The 24,000-nt window shown below is 42.9% G+C and overlaps 1 protein-coding gene across 1 annotated transcript in view; it reads right to left on the minus strand.

The window, feature by feature from the left end:
• Positions 1 to 24,000, minus strand: part of ALKBH8 (alkB homolog 8, tRNA methyltransferase) — a 73,183-nt gene that overhangs the window by 44,942 nt on the left and 4,241 nt on the right. The window contains 4 exon segments of the mRNA XM_081860351.1: positions 925 to 1,020; positions 3,469 to 3,600; positions 7,397 to 7,637; positions 9,017 to 9,174. Coding sequence (XP_081716477.1) covers positions 925 to 1,020; positions 3,469 to 3,600; positions 7,397 to 7,637; positions 9,017 to 9,174 — 627 coding nt within the window.

Below are 24,000 nucleotides of genomic sequence, written 5' to 3' on the forward strand. Positions count from 1 at the left end.
AACATTAGGGTCTTTTCCAGGGAGTCTTCTCTTCTCATGAGGTGGCCAAAGTATTGGAGCCTCAGCTTCACGACCTGCCCTTCCAGTGAGCACTCAGGGCTGATTTCCTTCAGAATGGAGAGGTTTGATCTTCTTGCAGTCCATGGGACTCTCAAGAGTCTCCTCCAGCACCATAATTCAAAAGCATCGATTCTTTGGCGATCGGCCTTCTTGATGGGCCAGCTCTCACTCCACTCTGGATAGTGTAGGTTTTACTCCTTAGCCCTTTCTTCTCCTGAAGATATCTCGCAAGGCAGTGGAGGTTTAGGATCAGACTTTTCTCTTTCCTAGATGGGCTACCATCCCAGGTTGATGAGCCCCATCAGCCCCTCACTCCCCTCTACAGCACATGCAGAAACCGGTTTCTTGACCCCTGGACCACCATTGGTCTCATCTGCTCAATCCTGTCTTCGCATGCAGGGGAAGTCCCTAACTCACTGAGGATTTGAGACACATCGGCTACCCTCATCTGGTTAGGTAGCGAGTTGAAGCTGTTTCCCAGGCTGTAATGTACTAGCTGTAATGGTTTTGTGTATCTCATATGCATGTCAGATTTTCAAAGCCACTCGTTGTCAAGCATTTTCTGGACTCTTCCCTAAACACGTTAAAAGGAAATCGATTCAAACACATATCTAGGCCAAAGTCCTTTAAGACCCACTTACCTGGGAGTCAACCCCATGTTTAAGATTACAACTTAGGTGAATGGAAGTCTTGCACTGCAGGCCCATTTCTACTGCATACTTGGAAGCAAGTTTCACAGATTTCAACGACAGTTACTCCCTAGTAAGCATATACAGAATTGCAACCACCACTAATCAGTGAAGAAAGCGGTATTGATTATTCAACGGAAGACACACATAACAGGCATTCCATCGGGATGCTCACCTCCAGGTAATGGTTTGTCTCTATCAACATTGTTGTTGTCATATCGAAACTCGTATCCAAAATGTTTTACCCTCCTGTGTTTCAGAGACTTCTGAGCTGTGAAAATGGAAAGGAAGAAAAACAGAACCAGGTTTGGAAGGGGAGAAAAAATTAAATAACCACAATATATATTTTGAGCTGCTGTTGCATAGTGGCTTAAGGACCAAGCCAAAATTCAGGAAGTTATGAGTTTGAAAGTTCCCTACCCCCTCAACTCACTCTGTGGTCTCTGATGATCCACATTTTCTCTCAGCCTCAGTCCCTCCCACCTTCAAGATCAGGGGATAATAATAATGGCCTACTTTATAGGGTTCTTGTACAAATTACAAGATAATGCTTGTGAGGTACAGTGGTACCTCCGGTTGCGAACAGGAACCGTTCCGGAGGTCCAGACAGATCCCAAGTTTTCCGCAACCCAGGGATCACTGTTCTGCGCATGCGGAGAAACCAGGTCCAATACTTCCGGGTTTGCTGCTTTCATAACATGAAGTTTACATAACCAGAGGGCTATATAAGCCGAGGTGCTACTGTACTTTATTGAGTAATTCTGTTTTTCAACTAGAGTCATTTTCATTTCATTTCACTTTTAATTTGCACACAGCCTTTCTAGGCAGTTTACAAGCGGAAGAAGCAACAAACTATACACAGGAATCACACATTTTACAACAATCCAAACAAGACATTTGATAGATAGATAGATAGATAGATAGATAGATAGATAGATAGATAGATAGATGATAGATAGATAGATAGATAGATAGATAGATAGATAGACTCCTTCCCACAGAAGACTTTTTTGTTCTTACTATGGTTTTTGTTCTTACTACGGTTAAATAACATAAACAGGCACTGGAAATAAATAGCAGCCTTCGAGACAACTTGGATGCTGTAATTGCTGCAATGAATACACAAACAACAGATGAAAGATTCGCTTCCACTGCACAGAGTGAGTCACTTGGTCAAATTCATGAATCCTCACGCCTGTGTGTCCGGTCTCAGGTGTGTGCCAGGGATCTGCACACTGCTTTATCAAAAAGGTTGCAGGTGGCACCAATGAAATTCACATCTGCTGTCTATTGTAGTGCAGTTAAACCTCCAAACCAGCTCTTAAGTCACTGTTGTCTATGTAGATGATGGCAAGGGTGCCTGTTATAAACCAGTACCATGAGCAAGCAACTAAACTGATCAAAACCACTGAGGTTGAAATGCTTTGCCAAAACGATTCCAGATTTTGCACCACGGAAACTCAAGTTCCCCACCCATAACTAAGAAACTTACGCGGATAAGATTAATATGCACGTTTATCTTTTTGCTGTAAAACACCTCAAGCAGAATTTTCTTGGAATGGAATGATGCAAATCCTTAAAACAATCATCTTTATTTTCACAGTTCCTGTCTCACAGCACTTGCAAGTATTTAGGCATTGTCCAGCCCAAATTTTAGCAGTGTTCAGTCCAAAACCATGACAGCAGGAAAAGGAAGCATTTGACACTCTGATGCTGTTCAACTATATCCCCATTATATCTGATAACTGGCCATCCTGGCTAGGAATGATGAGGATTCCCAACCTGTCGACTAAAAAGTTAGCAAGATGGAAACCTACAACTATCAAAATTCCATGGATTAAGAACAAGCATGGCTCAAAACACCTTTACCTTGGTTGGATAGAATTAGAATCTTTCCTATCAGTATTTCCATTAATTGATTATTATTATTTTATTTATACCCCACCCACCTGGGGGGCTTACAGCATATATAAAAACATAATAAACATCCAACATTAAAAACTTCCCGATACAGGGCTGCCTTCAGATGTCTTCCAAAAGTTGTGTAGTTCTTTATCTCCTTGACATCTGAAGGGAGGGCGTTCCACAAGGAGGGTGCCACTACCAAGAAGGCCCTCTGCCTAGTTCCCTGTAACTTTGCTTCGCACAGTGAGGGAACCAGCAGAAGGAAACAAAGCTTTCTTATTTTCAACTTCTGCAGAGTGCTTTCACTCCAAACGCTGAAAGTTAGCTCTATGCAGCACTCAGGCTGGAACTGCCATTATAGCAGAACCTCAAATGTTGGCTCATCACCAGCCAGACTCAAAGAGGACCTGCTTTATCTGAGTAACTACTTCTGCCTTCAGCATGAGGAGCCTCCTCATTTAAAAGGGCCAAGCCTACTGTAGCTCCAATGGGGACAGGAGGAACCTGTGGCTCTACTAGGACTTCCAAGGCTGAATCTCATGTAGGAAACAGCATTTCCTCAGGCCAGGAAAGTCCTGCCACAACAGGCCCCATTTGCACCAGTGTTTCTGGCGTAAGTGGAGTACCTGGGAATAGCTCTGAGGGAAGTTATTTCTCTTGCTCCAAATCCCTGGCCTCATTCCCAAAACTGGGGAGGTGAACCCAATTTACCATAACAACAACAACAAAAATCCCCTCAAAGAGTGAGCAAAGTCATCTGTTATTTTGGCAGAGTCATCCAAAATAACAGCCATTCTTAGGAAGCATTACTTACCAGTTGAGGTGACTTCATCCTCTGCCCAATCAATGCTTTCTAAAAGTTCCTTTTCTTCCTCAGGCAAAACCAGCTCCTCAATTATCTTCAGGCCAGGAGGCAAGGCTGTAGGTGTCATGTTCTCCCAAGGAACTAGGAGTATAAAAAAAATCAAAGAACTCCCCATGCTGTTCTTTCAAGCAGCATAGACATACAGTTCTCAAACAAACAAGTTCTGTAATTATCTAGATGTTCGAATTTGCCAATTTTTAAATGCTCTCTGGGCAGGTAGCAACATCAAAAATGACAAAGCAGTTAAATATAGGGCTTGGCTGGATGCAACACTAAACCATCGTTTACATTACCAAAAAGAGCCTAGCTACCCACTCCTACCCCTCCAGATTCGCAAGCTGCCTCATTCCCCTCTGAAGCAGCCAGTAGGTGTAGTTTATAAGCCTTTACATCCATTTTGAGTTAACTGAAGCTTGCCTTATTATCCTCACTCAGACAAACTGTGGTTAATCTTAATTTTGCTAAGTGGAAACAGGGCAACTTCAAACCACAGTTTATAAAGCTGGCTTAGTTTCAGCAAGCACAGTTATGATTAACCACAGTTTATGGTCTGAATAACATGCTAACCAGTGTGTCCTCTAAAAAGGCAGCAGGAGCAGTGAGAGGGGCTGCACAAGCCCAGAAGAGAGACTAGGCTTGTTCTTGCAATAACAAACCATGGTTGAGAATTGCATATAATATATTGACAGAAAGGTGCTGTAAGAAGTAGATGTAGGGGGGAACCTGCTCACCTCAAGCCCCTGCCTGACTAGAAAGATCTTGGAAAACCTCTTATGGAAAGCGCATTAGTGAATTAAGCGATAAAGCCAAAAGCAATCCTAATCGGAGACAGTAATCCTTCTAGTCATGCGCCACAGGCTTGGTCCCCACACACTGTGCCACGCAAACCCCCTTCTGTTTAGGACCAGAGAACCTGGCTGCTTTTCAGATTCAAACGCCTGACTGCTTTGTCAAAGGAAAAGGTCACCATTTCCCCCGGCTGTTCCAGGTGAGATGTCAGCTGCCTTCGATTGTCTCTTCCCAGGACTTCTCACGAGGATTGAGAGTTTGTTTGTGGCCAACAGGCGATGAATACAGAGCGGGGAAAGAAGATATGTCTAAATGCTACGTCCAGGATCAAAAGAACAACAAAGGTGCGTGGAAGGGAGTTAGACATTTTTAGCAGCCCTCTCCCCAGCTGAAGGGAGTTTCAAAAGTCATTTAACGCTGCGGGAACAGGGGCAGTTGCTCAGTCACAAAATTTACTTCCTTTGGATCTTGGACTAGGGCTGCATATACACCATGTGTTTATAAACACCATCTCCAACTCCTCGAAAAATTCCATCAACGGTGTCTCCGAAAAATTTCACACATCACCTGGGAAGACAGGCGAACTAATGCCAGTGTACTGGAAGAAGCAAAGATCACCAGTGTGGAAGCAATGATTCTTCAAAATCAACTTCGCTGGACTGGTCATGTTGTATGGATGCCTGATTATCATCTTCCAAAGCAACTACAGTCGTACCTTGGTTTTCGAACAGCTTAGTTCTCGAACGTTTTGGCTCCCGAACTCTGCAAAGTGAGTGTTCCAGTTTGTGAACTATTTTTGGAAGCTGAACGTCCGACGGGGCTTCCAATTGGCTGCAGGTACTTTCTGCAGCCAATCAGAAGCCACACTTTGGTTTCCGAATGTTTTGGAAGTCGAACACACTTCTGGAACGGATTCTGTTCGACTTCCGAGGTACCACTGTACTCTATTCCGAACTTAAAAATAGTAAGCGTAATGTCGGTGGTCAACAAAAAAAGAAGTTCAAAGGCTCTCTCAAGGCAAATCTTTTAAAAAAGTAGTGTAAACACCAACAACTGGGAAACACTGACCTGCGAGTGCTCCATTTGAAGAACAGCCTTTACCAAAGGTATCATGGGTTTTGAAGACGCTCGAACTCAAGACGAAAGGGAGAAATGCGCTAACAGGAAGGCACACTTGGCAAACCCTCACCGTGATCAACTCCCGCCCGGAAACCTATGTCCCCATTGTGTGGAAGGACATGTGGGTCCAGAATTGGCCTCCACAGTCACCTACGGACTTACTGTTAAAACCGTGTTTATGGAAGACAATCTTTTTCAGCTACGAGTGATCGCCAAAGAAGAAGAAGATACATTTAGAGCACGTTTTGCTCCCCATAGAAACCAGGGAAGTGTAGTTTACCACTCCCAGCATCCTTAACAAACTACAGTTCCTCATATTCTTTGGGGGGTGCTTTAAATGCATGCAGCCTATGAACCCAAACCCACTAAGCAGTGCACCTGACCCTCCCAGTAAGCCCCCTTTCCCCTATCTGCCTGCCACAGATTGTCAGCCGCGCAATCAAGTCCGAAAAGAATGCTAGCCCACAAGATTATGGAAACAATTAAAAGAAAATATTCAGTATGTATTAAAAGCTATATCAATGAGGAATGGTAAATATCCAGCTGTTAGTAAGTAGCTAATGTTGATCAGTGGGATGCGGGTGGCGCTGTGGGTTAAACCACAGAGCCTAGGACTTGCCGATCAGAAGGTCGGTAGTTCGAATCCCCGCAACGGGGTGAGCTCCCATTGCTCGGCCCCTGCTCCTGCCAACCAAGCAGTTCAAAAGCATGTCAAAGTGCAAGTAGATAAATAGGCACCACTCCGGCAGGAAGGTAAACGGCGTTTCCATGCGCTGCTGTGGTTCGCCAGAAGCGGCTTAGTCATGCTGGCCACATGACCTGGAAGCTGCACGCTGGCTCCCTCGGCCAGTAAAGTGAGATGAGTGCCGCAACCCCAGAGTTGGTCATGACTGGACCTAATGGTCAGGGGTCCCTTTACCTTTCATGTTGATCAGTAACTCAAATAATAATCCAGAAATAATAAATACCTGCGCACATTTCACCTGTTGCATTGCTGTATTCCTAAAAGCTGATCTTAATATAATATAGCATTCCCTCGATTTCTGATGTCCGGGCTTTCAATACCATCGCTTATGCAGCCAAAACGGCACTACCCACACACACGAGGGAGGCATCAGCCAGCGCGGATGAACCCCAGGGTTTACAGAGGTATGCAATGATGACAGGTGAGGAAGAAGGTGGGAAGACCAGAAAAATGGTGCCAGACAGGCAGTGCCATTCTCCTCCCTCCTGAGCTCTACAAGGGCAACACTGAGAACAAAGAGGAGGAAACAGACAGACAGAGCAACTCCTTAGAGTAGTTGTGCTTAAGAAGGCAGGCAAAGATGAGGAGGGACGGACGGGACAGCCGGCTAAGGGCAAACTGAGGTTGATGGGGCTGTGCCCCATTTGCCCTAATGAACCAGCCTCCCCTGGAAGTATGATGCATTTAAGAGTGGGAGCCCTAGGTGGGTGGGCTGGCTCTATTTATTTATTAAACCTGTATCTATCTATCTATCTATCTATCTATCTATCTATCTATCTATCCATATATACCTGAAGCAGTGTCTCCACCACCATATACCTGAAGCAGTGTCTCCACCACCATCGTTCAGCCTGGACACTGAGGTCCAGCTCTGAGGGCCTTCTGGCGGTCCCCTCATTGCGAGAAGTGAGGTTACAGGGAACCAGACAGAGGGCCTTCTCGGTAGTGGCACCCGCCCTATGGAATGCCCTCCCATCAAATGTCAAGGAAATAAGCAGCTATCCTATTTTTAAAAGACACCTGAAGACAGCCCTGTTTAGGGAAGGTTTTAATATTTAATGCTGTATTGTTTTTAACACTCAATTGGGAGCCACTCAGAGTGGCTGGGGAAACTCAGCCAGATGGGCGGGGTATAAATAATAAATAATAATAATAATTATTATTATTATTATTATTATTATTATTATTATTATTATTATTAACAGCTAAATACAGCAGCAGTACCTTTTTCCACAAAGTTGAAATAGAGAACGACAGTTTGGCCAGAGTCCTCTACCGTTATCTCCTTCCCGTTGAGGGAGTCATAGGCTTTTTTGGAGTCTTCTGTCCTTCCGTATTTCACAAATGAATATGGTTTACCGGGAGGCATTAGAAGAGCTTTCACCAGCCCACAATCCTGCACCACGCTGAGCAGTTGGCATCTGCTTACACCATTGCCCAGACCTCCGTTGGCAACCACCAGGCTCTAATTATCAGGAGATAAAGAGGAGGGCGGTGGAAGGGGGGGGAGAGGACAAGTGAGACACAGACATGAGTAATCAACACTAATTTATTCATCCAAAAGCAACATTCTATAAACATATTGGAGAAATAAAAGAGGAAATTAGGCTCTTATCCCAGAATTGCTCTGTTTGAAAAACAAAATGAAATGTTTAGATTTGAAATAGCTAGAAATTTGTTGTTGTTGTTGTTGTTGTTGTTGTAATGATTTTGATTTATATGCTGCCCTTTATAAAAAGATCTCAGGATGGTGGACAACATTAAAAACATATTTTACAGCGCGTAATAATAAAAACATAAAACAAAGCATGGTAATAGACAGCATAGTCATAAAAATCATCATAATAACAGTCATCCACACACCTTTAACAGGCCATAGGTTATTTAATGGTCAAAGACCTGGCTAAAAAGGAGTGTTTTCACCTGGCACCTAAATACATTTAATGATAGTGCCAGGAGAGCCTCACTGGAGAGAGCATTCCACAGACAGGGAGCCACCACAGAAAAGGCCCCCTCTTGTTTTGCCACCCTCCAAACCTCTCAAGGCGGGGGGACATAGAGATGGGCCTCAGATGACAAGCAAAGGGTCTGGGTCAGTTCATATGGGGAGAGGCAGTCCTTAAGGTATTGAGATCCTGAGCTGTGTAAGACTTTATAGGTCAACACCAGAACTTTGAATTGGGCCCAGAAAATAATTAGTAGCTAGCGCAGTTGGGTTGGGTCAGGATTGGCATTACAGTGGTACCTCGGGTTAAGTACTTAATTCGTTCCGGAGGTCCATACTTAACCTGAAACTGTTCTTAACCTGAAGCACCACTTTAGCTAACAGGGCCTCCTGCTGCTGCCGCACCGCCGGAGCACGATTTCCGTTCTCATCCTGAAGCAAAGTTCTTAACCTGAAGCACTATTTCTGGGTTAGTGGAGTCTGTAACCTGAAGCGTATGTAACCTGAAGCATATGTAACCCGAGGTACCACTGTATATGCTCAAACCATCTTGTTCTGGTGAGCAACCTGGCCACTGAATTTTGCACCATATACAATTCTTGACAGCAGCTTTCATTTATGGAAAATCTACTCAAGACGTATTAATCCAGGATGGGTAGCTTGAAAAGCCCAGTTGTCCATTTCGCCAACAGCTTGGATTTCTGCCATGTGATCTGTTCCACACCAGCCTTCTCCATCTCCAACCTGTTGCCCTCCAGAGGTTGCTGAACTCCACATCCCATTAGCCACAGCTAGCCTGGCCAATGAGCCCCATTAAGATCAGTGGGACCGATCTCTTAGTAAACCTACTTAAAACACAATTCACATTCAACTAGGAGCAACTTCAACTCCCAAATCACCTTGGTGGGGTACGACACACACTCAATCCCCTCGTGCCATAGCAAGGTATGCCTGGCCTTCATCTGTTTTTGCCGCAGCTTCTTCTCTGCTTTACTGAGCCTCTGTTGACCGATGCCGTCTGTTTCCATGCTGAAAAGGTCCACGGAGAGGATGCCATCTGGGGGAAAGAAAGGACCAGGTTTTAAATCCCTTGAACGGAACAAAAACCATCAGCAACAAATCCTGGTTTTGACCTATAAAGCTCTTTATAGAACACCCAATATGGCATTAAATCCTCAGTCTGAAGATACAAACCAGTGTAACTTGCTCATCCCAGGGGCATGGTGGGAGCATTCAGCTTGGTCACGTGACCTGGCAACCCTGCCTAGAACCCAGTTTTAATGGCTTGTTTTCCCTCTGCCAGGGTTAGGCAGAGCAGCAGCCCCACTGCTGACCAGGGTTTGGATCTGGTGTGACTTTACACCAGCTTCTTGTGCAATAGGACTGCTCCCTAATCCTTATAACAACCCTGTGAAATTGGCTGATATTATTCTCATATGTCCCATGAAGTTAGAGATGAGCGCCATGAGATTTCCCGAGCCCTTTATGTTTGTTTGCTTTTCTGTTTTATTGTTGTAGCTTATTTGCAATACACTGTAGGAGCCCTCTGGTTGTGGGAGCAGGATATAAATGCAGCACCTAAAACCAAAATAAGCCTGCTGAAACACAGTCCAACACTGACTGCCCTCCTGCAAATACTTACTGGGAAGTAATTTCCAGTGAACACAATTTTTTTCCTGAGCAAAAATTTTTTGGGTTGAGCTCCACAATTAGAGATGGAACAAGCTGATTCAATTTTTCTCCTTTGGGGCTATTTCTCACTGTACTGACAAAAGAGATTCTCTCCTTTGTACCAGTAGATGGTGCACTCTGCCCATTTATTATTCCCCACGCTCTTGAATAATATTATTCCCCTTTTATTTCTGGTCATTCCTAGCTTACAGAATCACAGGAGTAAAAAATTAACTTTGCTGTAATCTTAATGCAAGTGAAAAACTTGAGACCTTCTGAAAACTTTGGTATTAGCTAGCAAATGCCCTGGTGTTGCCATTAAAACAAAGCAAAGAAGTAAAGTGGCAGAGCATTTAGCAGTAACCTGTGGGTTAAACCACAGAGCCTAGGACTTGCTGATCAGAAGGTTGGTGGTTTGAATCCCAATGATGGGGTGAGCTCCCGTTGCTCGGTCCCTGCTCCTGCCAACCTAGCAGTTCGAAAGCACGTCAAAGTGCAAGTAGATAAATAGGTACCACTCCGGCGGGAAGGTAAACGGCATTTCCATGCGCTGCTCTGCTTCGCCAGAAGCGGCTTAGTCATGCTGGCCACATGACCCGGAAGCTGTACGCTGGCTCCCTCGGCCAATAAAGCGAGATGAGAGCTACAACCCCAGAGTCGTCCGCGACCGGACCTAACGGTCAGGGGTCCCTTTACCTTTAAGCTATTATAGCAAGCTGTTCTAAAGCAGGTTTTTAAATAAACAAAAACAGGGCTTTAGAAGTGTTTGAAGGCCTCTGTTGACTCAGTGGCAGAAGACATGTCCTGCATCTAGTAAGCCATTTGGGTACCCCTATTGTGGAAAGGAAAAGCTGAACAAAAGTTTATTTTATAAATAAACGTATCTGAAAAGTCCTAGTCTTATTAAGAAGGAATAAAAGCATTGTTGGGTTGGAGCTTCCCCGAGATCTGCTTTTTAGTATCAAAGATCATCAAGAAGATCGGCAGAAGGGACGTGAAGAAGAGTTAAGAGCCTCGGACATAAGATCTCCAGGTTGATGGACTGTTGGGGGTTGATGGAAGTGACAGCAGGGGCCGAGACCAGGGAGAGGAGACGGTGGAAGAAGATTGGGAATTTAAAGTGTATATATGGAGACTTTAAAAATTTAATGAGGGATGGAAAAATCGTGGAATGAACTTTTATGACCCTAGGGGAAATGTCTTAAGAGATTAAGTTCAAATATATTAGTTTTAATGAGAAATAAGATTAAATAAAGTAAAAATGGATTGTTAATTGGTGAAAGAAGAGAATGTAAAATTACAGTATATTAAGATAAGCTATTAGGATAAAAACAAAGATGAAGGATTTGCTGAAATATCTAATTGAACTAGAATACAAAAAAGGGAGGTGTGAGGAGGTCAAGGAAATAAGCTAAGGAAAGAAAGTTATGTAAAGGTTTGACTTGTTCTTTTTTAATTGTATGTATCTTTTTTTCTTCTTTGCTTGTTTTCTTCTTCTTTTTTTTGGATCGATTTCTTTTAGCCACTGTTTCGTTTTTTGTTTTTTTGTTTAATTTGGTGGGGTTTTTTGTTTTTTTTATATATATTTTCTTTTTCATGTAACCTTTAAAATCTTAATAAAAAATCAACAACGGCAGCAAGGATACTCATCGCAAAAAACTGGAAAACTCAAGATCTACCCACACTGGAAGAGTGGCAGATGGACTATATGCAACTGGCCGAGATGACTGGCAGAATCCGAGACCTGGGAGAAGAGAAAATGGAGGAAGACTGGAAGAAATTTAAGATGTATCTACAAAAACATTGTAATTTGGTTGAATGTTAAGAAGGATGCTAGATTATAAAAAATTGGCCACCACTAAATTAGATTTAAATTTGATGATAAGTGAGACTAAAGAAAATATAAAAAAATTTTTGGGAAGAATTGCTAGATTATATTTGAATGAGTGGATATGAGATTGTAAACAAGTTGATAATTTGTTTGGAAAAAAAACTTTTAATGATGTAAATGGGAGCGGGAGACGTGAGGGAGTCCAAAGAAGTGATGAAACTATGTTTGTGACAGAAGTAAGATTGTTTATTATTTGTGCATTTATATTTAAAAACTTTAATAAATATTTATATAAAAAAATAAAATCTTAATAAAAAATTATTTAAAAAAAATAAAAAAGTTTTCGGTAACTGAAAAAAAAAGAAAAAAAAGAAAAGTCCTAGTCTGAACCTGTGGCATGTTCACTGCTACCCATAAAGTTCCCCCGAGCTGAGGAAGAGGCCAGCATGGAAAAGCATTTGACACAGTAGACAGCCGTTATCCCCTGGATCAGTGGTTGGATTCAGTATAAGAGCAGCTCCTTGGTCAATGAGCGTGATTAGCACAACCAGATGCAAAAAGAAATTGTACAGAAGTGGGAACTTTGACTGATGCAACTTTTCTTAAATCTGCACGAGAAGCTGTATCTGCAGCAATTTTCTCTTCTATCTAGCTATCAAAAGCACATAAGATCTGTTCTTATGCCCACCTGGTCACCCTAGGGCTGCAATCCTTTGCACACTTACTTGAGAACCATACTGCAACCCTGCACACACTTACTTGGGAGTAAGTTCCTCTGAACTCAATGGGGCTTACTTCTGAGGAAGCATATAGAAAACTCTGCTTCCAAGTCTTCTTGATGTATATGCTCACATATCTCACACTCGTATAGCTATTGCTTTTATAAATTTCCATAATAAGAGTCTTGCTGGATCAGATTCAGTTCTCATAGTGGCCAGCCAGATGTGTATAGAAAGCGTGCAGGAGAACACAAGGAAAACAGCTGTCTCCCTACCTGCGGGTCCCTAAATGCACAGAGACATTTTTATTGCAGAGAGAGAGAGAATTTTTAGGGCCGTATTTCTGGTTTTGTTGTAGGCTGCTGTGTGTACATTTAAGTAGAAGAGTGGGATATTAAAAAACCAAAAACATTATCATCATTATCATGGTCAAGTTCCTTGAATTCAGCAGACTGTTCTATACAGAATAGGATCTGACCACAAATGAAGCAACCCATTGAAATGACACAAACCACTGACTCGGTAATAAGCCCCATTCAGCTCAATGGAACTTACTTTGAGTGAGTTGGCATGAAATGGGAGCCAGTGTGGTTTAGTGGTTAAGAGCGGTAGTCTCGTAATCTGGGGAACCGGGTTCGCGTCTCCGCTCCTCCACATGCAGCTGCTGGGTGACCTTGGGCCAGTCACACTTCTCTGAAGTCTCTCAGCCCCACTCACCTCACAGAGTGTTTGTTGTGGGGGAGGAAGGGAAAGGAGAATGTTAGCCGCTTTGAGACTCCTTAAAAAAGGGAGTGAAAGGCGGGATATCAAATCCAAACTCTTCTTCTTCTTCTTCTTGATCTTTGAACAGAATTACTCCAACTGCTCTCACACGTGGCTAAAGGTAGCATGGAAGCAGTAAGGTAAAGGTAAAGGGACCCCTGACCATTAGATCCAGTCATGGACGACTCTGGGGTTGCGGTGCTCATCTCGCTTTATTGGCCGAGGGAGCCGGCGTACAGCTTCTGGGTCATGTGGCCAGCATGACTAAGCCGCTTCTGGCGAACCAGAGCAGTGCACGGAAACGCTGTTTACCTTCCCGCCGGAGCGGTACCTATTTATCTACTTGCACTTTGACGTGCTTTCGAACTGCTAGGTTGGCAGGAGCAGGGGCTTGAACCGCCAACCTTCTGATCGGCAAGTCCTAGGCTCTGTGGTTTAACCCACAGCGCCACCCGCGTCCCTTCATGGAAGCGGTACTGATGGATAAATAAACATGCTCAAGGTTGCTGTTGTTTTCATAGAATCATGGAATTACAGAATTGGAGAGCTAGAAGGGTCATCTACTCCAACCCCATTGCAGTGCAGGAATCTCAACTAGAATTTACACGAGATCAAGCCAGGACTGTGGTGTCTATTTTTTGGCTGCCTTTGTTCCACCCCCACCCCCACCCCACCCCCAACGCCTCAAAAAAAGGAGTGCACTGAAAACAGGAGCTGTTATGTCTGGACAGGAATTTTAGGCTACACTCTCTTTCCAAAACTGAGTTAGCATGACCACATCCTGTTAATAAAGTGCTGATTCAGTGTCTTGGGAGCAGCAAGTCTGAAATCAGGAGAGGAAACCGTCCTGTCTTGGGTTCGAATTTGCAGCCTGGTTAAAAGATGTTGCCGTTTGCCTTTTTGCAAAGCAGGACATAGCAGAGAAAAGAAACTGTCTTACCTTACAGGAGGGCAGCCATGCTGCAGGAAACAGCCCAACTACAATTCCCATGAAGCTCTTCGCCTACAACTCCCGTCATGCCTTGCAGATCCCCGGCTTTCTTTTAACCCCTTCATTACACGCATGCGGTATCACGTTGCAGACTTCTTTTTTATTTCTCCAAACTACGTTGTGTCTCGATGGGATAAAGATTAACTAAAACTAACACGGCTTTGTTTTTCAGAGCCCTGAGCGTGATGGAGCGGAAGGAAGGTTTTGTTTTGGTGGAAATCGTACAGCATTATTCCGCACCCTTTTCTGCATTTTAAGTTTCTAGGTGTTTGCAGCCAATATGTGTGGCTTACAAAAAAATGGGGGGGGGGTGCAATTTCGTTGTAGGCTTAATGTGTGATAAGTCCCACTGGGTTCAATGAGGCTTTCCTCCAGGCAAAAATGTGCAACTGGCTTCAACATTAAACTTAGAAGATAACTCTTGCATTATTATTTTTTAATCAGCAAAAGGGTAGTGGGAATGGATGAGCAATTAATTATATATTATGTATATAATTATGTATACATGCAGTTTTGTAGTGGTGAATTCTGGAGTGCAAGTTTTCCTCATGATCACCCCCATAAGTCTAGTTACAGGTAGGTAGCCGTGTTGGTCTGCTGTAGCCAAAAAAAAATAAAAAAAAATCCTTCCAGTAGCACCTTAGAGACCAACTAAGTTTGTTATTGGTATGAGCTTTCGTGTACATGCACACTTCTTCAGATACCTAAGCTCATACCAATAACAACCCCCCAGAGGTATTTTATTATTTCATAAAATGTATTGGGCACTTGATTGTAAGAAAAACCTCAAAGCGGTTTACAAATAAAAAATAAAAAATACAGCCCTGCTTTAAAACATGCAAAAGTTAAAATACTAAAGCAGATTAAAATTTCCTCAACTTTCTAAGCATCTGGCTAAAGGGTTGTCTATAAACAGGAATGCTTTTAGCAGGTGCCGAAAAGAGTACAGTAAAGGTGCCTGCCTGATCTCAATATGCAGGGAGTTCCAAAGGGGTAGGTGCTGCCACGCTAAACTATGGTTGCCAGGAGCACCCCAGACCCTGAGATTTCAGGGCCCAAACATGAGACTAGGTCAGGGGTCTGCAACCTTTAAGACAAAAAGAGCCACTTGGACCCGTTTCCGAAGAAAGAAAAAACTGGGAGCCGCAAAACTCATCATTATAAAAATAATTTTGTCACTTTTTTATTATTTCTTTGTTTGACCCCTCAGAATTACTCCTCCTCATAGAAATAAACGTTAAATTAACAAGTTACCTTTTTGTGTGTGTGTGTTCTTCACTCCCCTTCAAAACAGTGACCAGCGTACATGCCCCCTTTCAATGCAGTGACCAGCGTACATGCCCCTTACAATGTAGCAGGCGGGTGGGAAGGTGACGTCGGGACGGTGCATGACTAATGCACGCACCGCCCCCATGCAACATCACAGCCAGTACAGCACCCGCCACTGCGGGGAGTGTCAGGGCGCACAATGCGCCTCCTCCCCTCGCTAGTATCCGCCCCGGAGCTGCGGCAAAGGTGTAAAAGAGCCACATGCGGCTCCGGAGCCGCGGGTTGCAGGCCCCTGGACTAGGTGATGTCATGGGTGGAGGCTGCTTGAGAGCATGTCATTATCACCTTCTGAGAGTTGCCTCCTTTGTTTCTGCAGTTTGCAAGTGGTACTTCCCTCTCTCCTGGTTCCCCTCCATGTGACGAGCATGTTCCTATCATCGTCTGTGAACTATTGGAGGCCTTGCTACATTTTTTTATTATTACATTTATATACCACCTTTTCTTCCTTTTCTGTTTTTGGACTGCAATCCCCATCATCCACTGGTCTTGCTAGCTAAGGATGATGGGAGTTGTAGTCCAAAAATAAGTGGAGGCCCAAGTTTGGGAAACCCTGAGCTAGATGAACCAATGGTCTGACTCGGCATAAGGCAACTTCCTATATTCCTGCTTTAAAGTAAAACCTTAACGAGTAATTCTTTTTAAATGCTTTTTTGGAAAAAAAATATAAGAAAAAAGTAAAAACATAAACGAGATCACGTCACATCCGGGCTGATACAATAAACATACAATTCTCCACCCCCAACAAAAAAGAATCTGATTTATTTTCTCATTTTATTTACCGGTATTATCATCAATGGTATTTTTCGAGAAATAGAGGTACCAGAAATCACCACGAATGCCTCTCTTGTTTTTTTATAATGGCAATGGCATTATAAGACGTGCCGGAACAGAGTTCTGGCTGGGGAAAAACCCTGATTATCATCACCATCATTTTTCTGGGGTTTCAGGCGGGTTCTCGGTCAAAGTTAATCGGTCTGCTCTCAGACTCAAACCATATATTGCCTTTTGGTGGAGCCCTTCAATTTCTCTTTTGGTCTCCACTCTTGCTCCCCCATCTCAAAACAGTCCCTGTGGATTCAAGACACAACTCCAAGAGCACATCTGCTTGCCCACTGGCTTATTGGAGATTCTCTCCATCTTTTTTTCTGCTTGCTGCTCCGCAAATAATTCTGAGGCCAGGGGTTGCCAGCCCAGCATCTGTGACCACATCTGTACCTATAGAGGCCCTTCCCTGGCACCCACATGGTCCCCTCCCTCTACTGAAATTTGGCTTGAAAGAGACATTCTGTTGTAGCTAATGGATCGGTTGTGGTGTGTACATGTACACATGCATGTGTTGTGTCAGGAGTTCAGCCTACACTTGAGTAGGACCCTGGCAGAGACACATGCCCAACTGGCATGTTCTCTCCCTCCTGGTCAATTGTTCGGGAGCTTCAAAAGCTTTCTTCTGCCTGAACATCACAGCGACTGATGCCAACCGACACCGGCACACTTAGAGAGCCGCAGAGTCTTCACAGCTTTGCGTGACAGACCTCAGCAACTCAGCATTTTGGCTAATCTACTTTATTTACATATAAACACACACGGAGCACTGCAACATGGCTCCCCCTCTCTCTAGCATCAGACAGCAAAGAGGGGGAAAGCAAAGGACAATAGTCCCACTTCACGGAACACAGTAACACAAACATCCTGTCTTCGTCACTTCCCACTCTGTGGAGTCAAAACGTACACCATTATGTGAAAGACAATAATCCCATGACTGCAATCAGAGAGCAGGAATTATAACATGACAGTTTCTCCAGTGTGCAAATTGGCCCGTGGGGCAGGGAAGTTGGCAACACCTGAGCTAAGTTAGGTATATGTTCTGCTCTCCCTCACTGAAATCACTGGGACTCTGCCATTACCTTGGGCCGGATTGTTCGCTATTGTGTGTAAATAATGGGACAGCAGCAGAATGTTTCGTAGCCACATTTAAGTGCATGGCAGGAAAGAGATCTGACAAAATACACATTGACCTAAATTCAAATCAGAGTCCCGCTTCCAGGCAGGGAAGACCAATTCTCTATTGTAACTCCGCTGAGGCAGGAGTTATCCCTCTTTAGAAAGTTACCCAGAGAAGCCTTGCACTGTGTGTCAGGTCGATTTTACATCTGAGCAGTTCAGTCAGGTTTTCATATTGTGACTGGTATCATCTAACGCCTGCAGGGAGGGCTAGATTTTCTATATAAAAACATCCCCCGTTTTGCAAGGAGAAAGCCAAATTGTATTAAAAAGATTCGGCATTGCATTTACCTTATATTAATAACAATTGTTCAGGTGCTTGTTGCCCTTTCTGATTTCTCAGAACTCAGATTTCAGTCCATAGCCATAAAAGCTAGAAATTTGGTTGTGCAATGCCACAACTAGATTTTGAAATGGATCCTTCATTTTGCTTCAGTATTGCTTCAACCATCTGTGACTTGAGATGTCAATGGGACAGAACATAATAATAATAATAATAATAATAATAATAATAATAATAATAATAATAATTTATTTATACCCCGCCCATCTGGCTGGGTTTCCCCAGCCACTCTGGGCAGCTTCCAACAGAATATTAAAATACAACAATCTATTAAACATTAAAAGCTTCCCTAAACAACGCTGCCTTCAGATGTCTTCTCTGGTAGTTGTTTTTTTTCTCTTTGACATCTGGTGGGAGGGCGTTCCACAGGGCGGGTGCCACTACCGAGAAGGCCCTCTAGTTCCCTGTAACTTGGCTTCTCGCAGGGAAGGAACAACCAGAAGGCCCTCAGCGCTGGACCTCACTGGACAAAAGCAATATTAAATCACTATTATCTCCAGTCCTGATAAAACTGCTGATTCTGAAAGTCCATGCTTATCTATATTTGCTCTTCCTACATTTCAACTTTCAAGGTGGTGCAAGTGGAAGATTTTGAGAAAGGGCTCATTCATTCTGTCTTTTAATGTGGATGGTAAGCTTCTTCTCCAAATTACTGCCTTCCCACAATTTCCCCTCCCTTGATCCAGATTTCCTTATACCAGGGATACCCTGAGAAAGGAGAGAGAAGGCCTTTGATAATATTTCTTGGGAATTTATGTTAAAGAATTTTGAAATGATGGAGGTGGGGCAATAGTTTTTAAATGGTATTAAGGCTATTTATATGGATCAAAGAGCTAAATTAATAGTTAATAATGTGACGACGGAAAATATAAAGTTACAGATAGGTAGCCGTGTTGGTCTGCCATAGTCAAAACAAAATTAAAAAATTCCTTCCAGTAGCACCTTAAAGACCAACTAAGTTAGTTCTTGGTATGAGCTTGGTATGAAGAAGTGTGCATGCACACGAAAGCTCATACCAAGAACTAACTTAGTTGGTCTTTAAGGTGCTACTGGAAGGAAAATATAAAGATAACTAAGGGAACAAGACAAGGATGTCCTTTATCATCTCTGTTATTTATCACGGTCCTGGAAGTGTTTTTAAGGGCAATTAGAAGTAATGTTCAGATAATAGGGGTAACGGTGGGTAGAAAAGAATTTAAGGTTAAAGCCTTTGCGGATGACTTAGTATTAACTTTGGAAGATCCCATGAACACGGTAACAGAAGTGTTGAAAGAAATGGACCAGTTTGGTCAGTTGGCAGGATTCATTCTGAATAAGAAAAAAAACTAAAGCAATTACTAAAAATGTAGATTCGGAGAATGTAAACAGATTACAGCAGCAAACTGAAATAGAAGTGGTAAAGAAAGTTAAATATTTAGGAGTTTGGTTAACCCCCAGGAGTATTGACTTGTTTCAGAATAATTATATTCCAACATGGAATAAGATCAAAAGATACTTAGAGGTGTGGGGAAGAATGAAATTGTCATTTTGGGGAAGAATTGCAACGATAAAAATGAATGTGCTACCAAAGATGTTCCAGTAATCAAAGGGGCAGCGATTTTTAAAAATTGGCAGTGAGAAATTTCAAGGTATATCTGGCAGGGTAAGAAGCCGAGGATAAAATTTAAGATATTGACGGACGCAAAAGAAAGAGGAGGCTTCGCCCTGCCAGACTTGAAATTGTATTACGAAGCATCTTGCCTCTGTTGGTTGAAGGAATGGATGAAATTAGAAGACACAGATGTGTTAGATCTTGAAGGTTTTGATAATAGATTTGGGTGGCACGCGTATTTGTGGTATGACAAGAGACGAGTACATAAAGGTTTTGAAAATCACATTATAAGAAGGTCTTTGATTGAAGTGTGGGAAAGATATAAAAACTTGTTGGAACAAAAAACTCCATATTGGTTGTCGCCGTTGGAGGCGATAAGTGTGAAGAAAGTCAATATGACAGGGGGTTGGGTGACATATGAGAAGTTAGTGTGTAAAAGTGTAGGAAAATGGAAAATGAGATCATTCGAAGAAGTTAAGGACTATGTGAATGACTGGCTGCATTATTTTCAAATTAATGAGATGTTCAGAAAAGATTTAAATCAGAGGGGTTTTGCTGACAAAGAATCAAAATTTCAGACAGAAATATTGAATATTGATTATAAGAATTTAGCAAAAATGTATAAGATATTACTGGAATGGTGTATGAAGGATGAGGAGGTAAAATCAGTTATGATCGACTGGGCCAAAGATATAGGGCATAATATACAAATGGAGGATTGGGAAAGACTTTGGAAAGATGGCTTAAGATTCACTGCATGCACAGTTATAAAAGAAAATGTTATGAAAATGATGTACCGATGGTATGTAACACCTGTGAAGTTAGCAAAAATGTATAAGATAAGCAACAAATGTTGGAAATGTAAAGAAAAAGAAGGTACCTTTTTTCATATGCGGTGGGAATGTAAGAAGGTAAAATGCTTTTGGGAAATGATTTATAATGAATTGAAGAAAATGTTGAAATATACATTTGTTAAGAAACCAGAAGCATTTTTACCAGGCATTACAGGCAAGAATATTGATGGCCCAGAAATGGAAACAGGAGGAATTACCTACGATAGAAGAATGGAGAACTAAAATGATGGATTATGCAGAACTGGACAGAATGACAGGAAGGATCCGGAATCGGCGAGATCAAAGATTTACAGAAGATTGGGAAAAGTTTATCCAATATATGCAAAAACTGAGTGATAATAAAATTACGTTTGTAAGCTTTAAGGAAGGTCTGTGAGGGGAAAGGGTCAAAAGGGCAGAAATGTGTAAAAAGTAACAATAGGAAGGAACGGCAGACAAATTGAGGGAAGTCAAAAAAGAGAAGTAAGATGTAATTAAGATGTATGGAATGTATAAATTTCCTTTTGTATTTGAAAACTAATAAAAATATAATATAAAAAAGAGAGAGAAAGGAGAGGGTATGTGGAAATCCAGATTGAGGGAAGCAGAGATACCAACTTGAATAAAATATGGGGGGGCGGGGTAGACAAGGACAGTGATATGGGAGGTAGGGGGACGAGGACATAGGAGGGATGGCAGAAAAGAAGTTTGAAAGTAAATGGCAAAAGCTCTTGACAATGTCCTCCTCCCTTGGCTCTTACAGCATGTCTTGAATTTAATTTTTAAAAATGACAAGCAACCAGGGAACTGCTTCCTCTCTTGTCCTAGCAGAGCTCCATGAATCTGCCCCATGGAGCACGCAGTTTCATTCTCTCTTCCTGTCTATCTCCAATTGCAAAGGCTGTAAGAAATGATATTGACAGTTTTCCCCCGATCCCAGCTCTCTTGCATCCAGAAACCCTTTTACAAGTTCTTTTACAGGGCTCACTGGGAAATGAAGGCCAAACGTGGAAAAAGGGGGGAGGCAGCAATGTCAATCAACTTTGGGGGGCCCTGGCCTCCTCAGATATTTTATGGGGGGCAAAGGGACCTGGGCCCCTAGGAGTTGGCACCTATGGAGGGAAGGGAAAGTGTGGGAAGACAGTGATTTAGAGGAGAATGTCATAGAGCATGGGTAGGCAGACTAAGGCCCAGGGGCCAGATCCACCCAATCACCTTCTAAATCCAGCCTGCAGATGGTCCGGGAATCTGTGTGTTTTTACATGAGTAGAATGTGTGCTTTTATTTAAAATGCATCTCTGGGTTATTTGTGGGGCATAGGAATTCATTCATTTCTCCCAAAAAAGATATAGTCCGGCCTCCCACAAGGTCTGAGGGACAGTGGACCAGCCCCCTGCTGAAAAAGTTTGCTGACCCCTGTCATAGAGCAAGGGATAATTAATGGAGGTATATTAAATGACAGTACAGATGAGCCCAAAATCTCTCACCTAATAAAGCTTAGAAGTTATGGAATCAGATGCCAGGTTCCCTTATAGAACAGTCTCATGGGCCAAATTAGGACCCCTGCTGGGCCAGCAATTAGGACGTTTTAGTTTTGGGGAGACAACCAATGACCCACATGGTAGACATTTATACAATTATAAATAGTGTGGAGATGGTGAACACACATCATTCCAGTTTGGCGTGGCTTACTAAATTGCTGTTTGGGCCCATAACCAAGAACCCGTTGTATGACTTTGCATTGTCATGCTAGAATTGAAGAAGCTGGTTAAAAGGCCAGCCTTTTAAGTATCTAGCTGTTAGCCTAAGGCTGGCTATAGTAGAACAGAAATGCCTTTTTGAAATTTTCAGTGGCTTTTTGTTTCCTAGTCCAATATTCCTCTTTGGCTGGATAAGCTTTTATCTTTAGGCAGAATCAGTACATGTGCAGCTCAGTCCTATTCACGTTGAGTTGGAATGTAAACATACCGCATTTATATGTCAAAATTATTTTTCAAAAACCTTTTTTGCTGGCACATCAAAGTCTGCAAATTGTTGCCAGTTCTTCAAAGAGAATGATCCTACAGGTTAAAAGAAAAGAATAACTTAAAAGCTTTTTGCAGTTACGAAAATAGTCTCTCCTTTCAGCGGGGAGAGACGAGGCCAATGTTTTGCAAAACTTCTCTGGTTTAAGTTAATATCACGGAATACTCTTCCACCCCTAAGGAAAATTGTGACATTAACCTGAGAAAAAACCCAGTTCTGTCACAAACGATTAGGATTCGGTGGGCAGCTGGAAGGCTGTGCAACTTTAGCTGGTTATTCTCATGCTAGCTGTGCTAAAGAAGCCATCTTTTTGGCATTTTCTCTCTCTTTAGGGCACAATCCCATCCCTTGTCAAGGAGGCTGAGAGCAGAAGCTTACACATAAGCAGCGGTTCTGTCAGAACAGACATTCAGAAAGATGCTCAGAATGAGCAGGAAGGCAGGAGGGGGTGTGGGGAGAGGTGCATATTTTGCTGTCTATACTGGCTTGTTGTGTGACTCTTGTAATGGTCCTGTGATGCACCGAACACGCCAAAATCCGAATTGATGCTTATGTCTATGGTGTAGCTCGCATTGATTTAAGGAGAGTCAGGGTCGCAGGGTTACTGGCTTCAGTCCGGTAAAGTATTCAAGGCCTTCCTTATAAGCTTAAGAATGTAACTAATCCTGGATTATTCACTCCACTAAGGTGGTAACCTGGTTGCCTCGTCCTTGAATTCTTCCTTGGCACGAGCCTGGCAAAACTGAGCAAGGTTTGCATTCCTGGAGCTCTCAAAAGGACCAGTGCATCCCCACTTAAATGCTGTAGAAAAAAAGCCACATGCCTTGTTGATTCAGAAGGCAAATGCAAATGGGGAACTTTCCAGACTGAATAAAGGGTAATCCTTGCATTGGGCAAATTGGAGCCACAGCATTCTGTGAAGTAAGGCAGTTGGTTAAGAAAGACTCCCTGATCCACTGGGGACATTTGCATCAACTTGTAACAGGGCCTTCTCGGTGGTGGTGGTTTCAAATTGTGGGATGCCCTCCGTCGTGAGGTGTGTCAGCCTTCCTCATTACTTACTTTCAAGAGAAATTTAAAAAACCTTCCTATTTACTCAGGTTTGGAAATGTTTTTAAATGTAGGGGACAAGCAGCAGCACCTTGACCTGTTGTGAGGACACATGATGCTGCCAGCTTGCAAAGGAATCAGGACTTGGGAGAGGTGGCACCTATCCCCTGGCTTTTCCTCCTACTAGGCAGGTGCTCTCTCTGTTGTCTTTTGTAAATACCTTCCCCTTTTGACAAGCCTTTTAAGCAGAGATATTTATCCCAGTCTGCAGCTGTACTGGAACTAGTTTTAACCGTTTTCACGCATGGCGTTTTAATATGTTCGCCTTGTTTTCATATATGGATTGTTTTTCATTGTTTTCTATAAGGAACTGTTTCTGTTTCATGGTTTTGCTTTTATAACTTGTGTATTATTTTATTACTTTGGCACCGGTGACAGGCCAGCGTCATCCACTGCTGAGGAAGCAGGCTAGCTTAGGGGGCCCACACTGCTGCGCCACACAAAGCTCTGTCCTTCAGCAGAAGGAAACATCTGCAAGGCTCAGGCAGAATGATCGGGGGACTGCTCCTCACAGCCCACTTCACCTGCCACCTGAGGCAATGGCCTCATTCTGCCCACCGGTGCCCATATACTGCCTAGGCACTTCCTACCAAAATCCTTGGTACAATGGTACCTTAATCCGTTCCAGAAGTCCGTTCCAAAACCAAAGCGTTCCAAAACCAAGGCACGCTTTCCCA

The sequence above is a fragment of the Podarcis erhardii genome, assembly GCF_964252035.2.
Source record: "Podarcis erhardii genome assembly, chromosome: 4".
Lineage (NCBI taxonomy): Eukaryota > Metazoa > Chordata > Lepidosauria > Squamata > Lacertidae > Podarcis > Podarcis erhardii.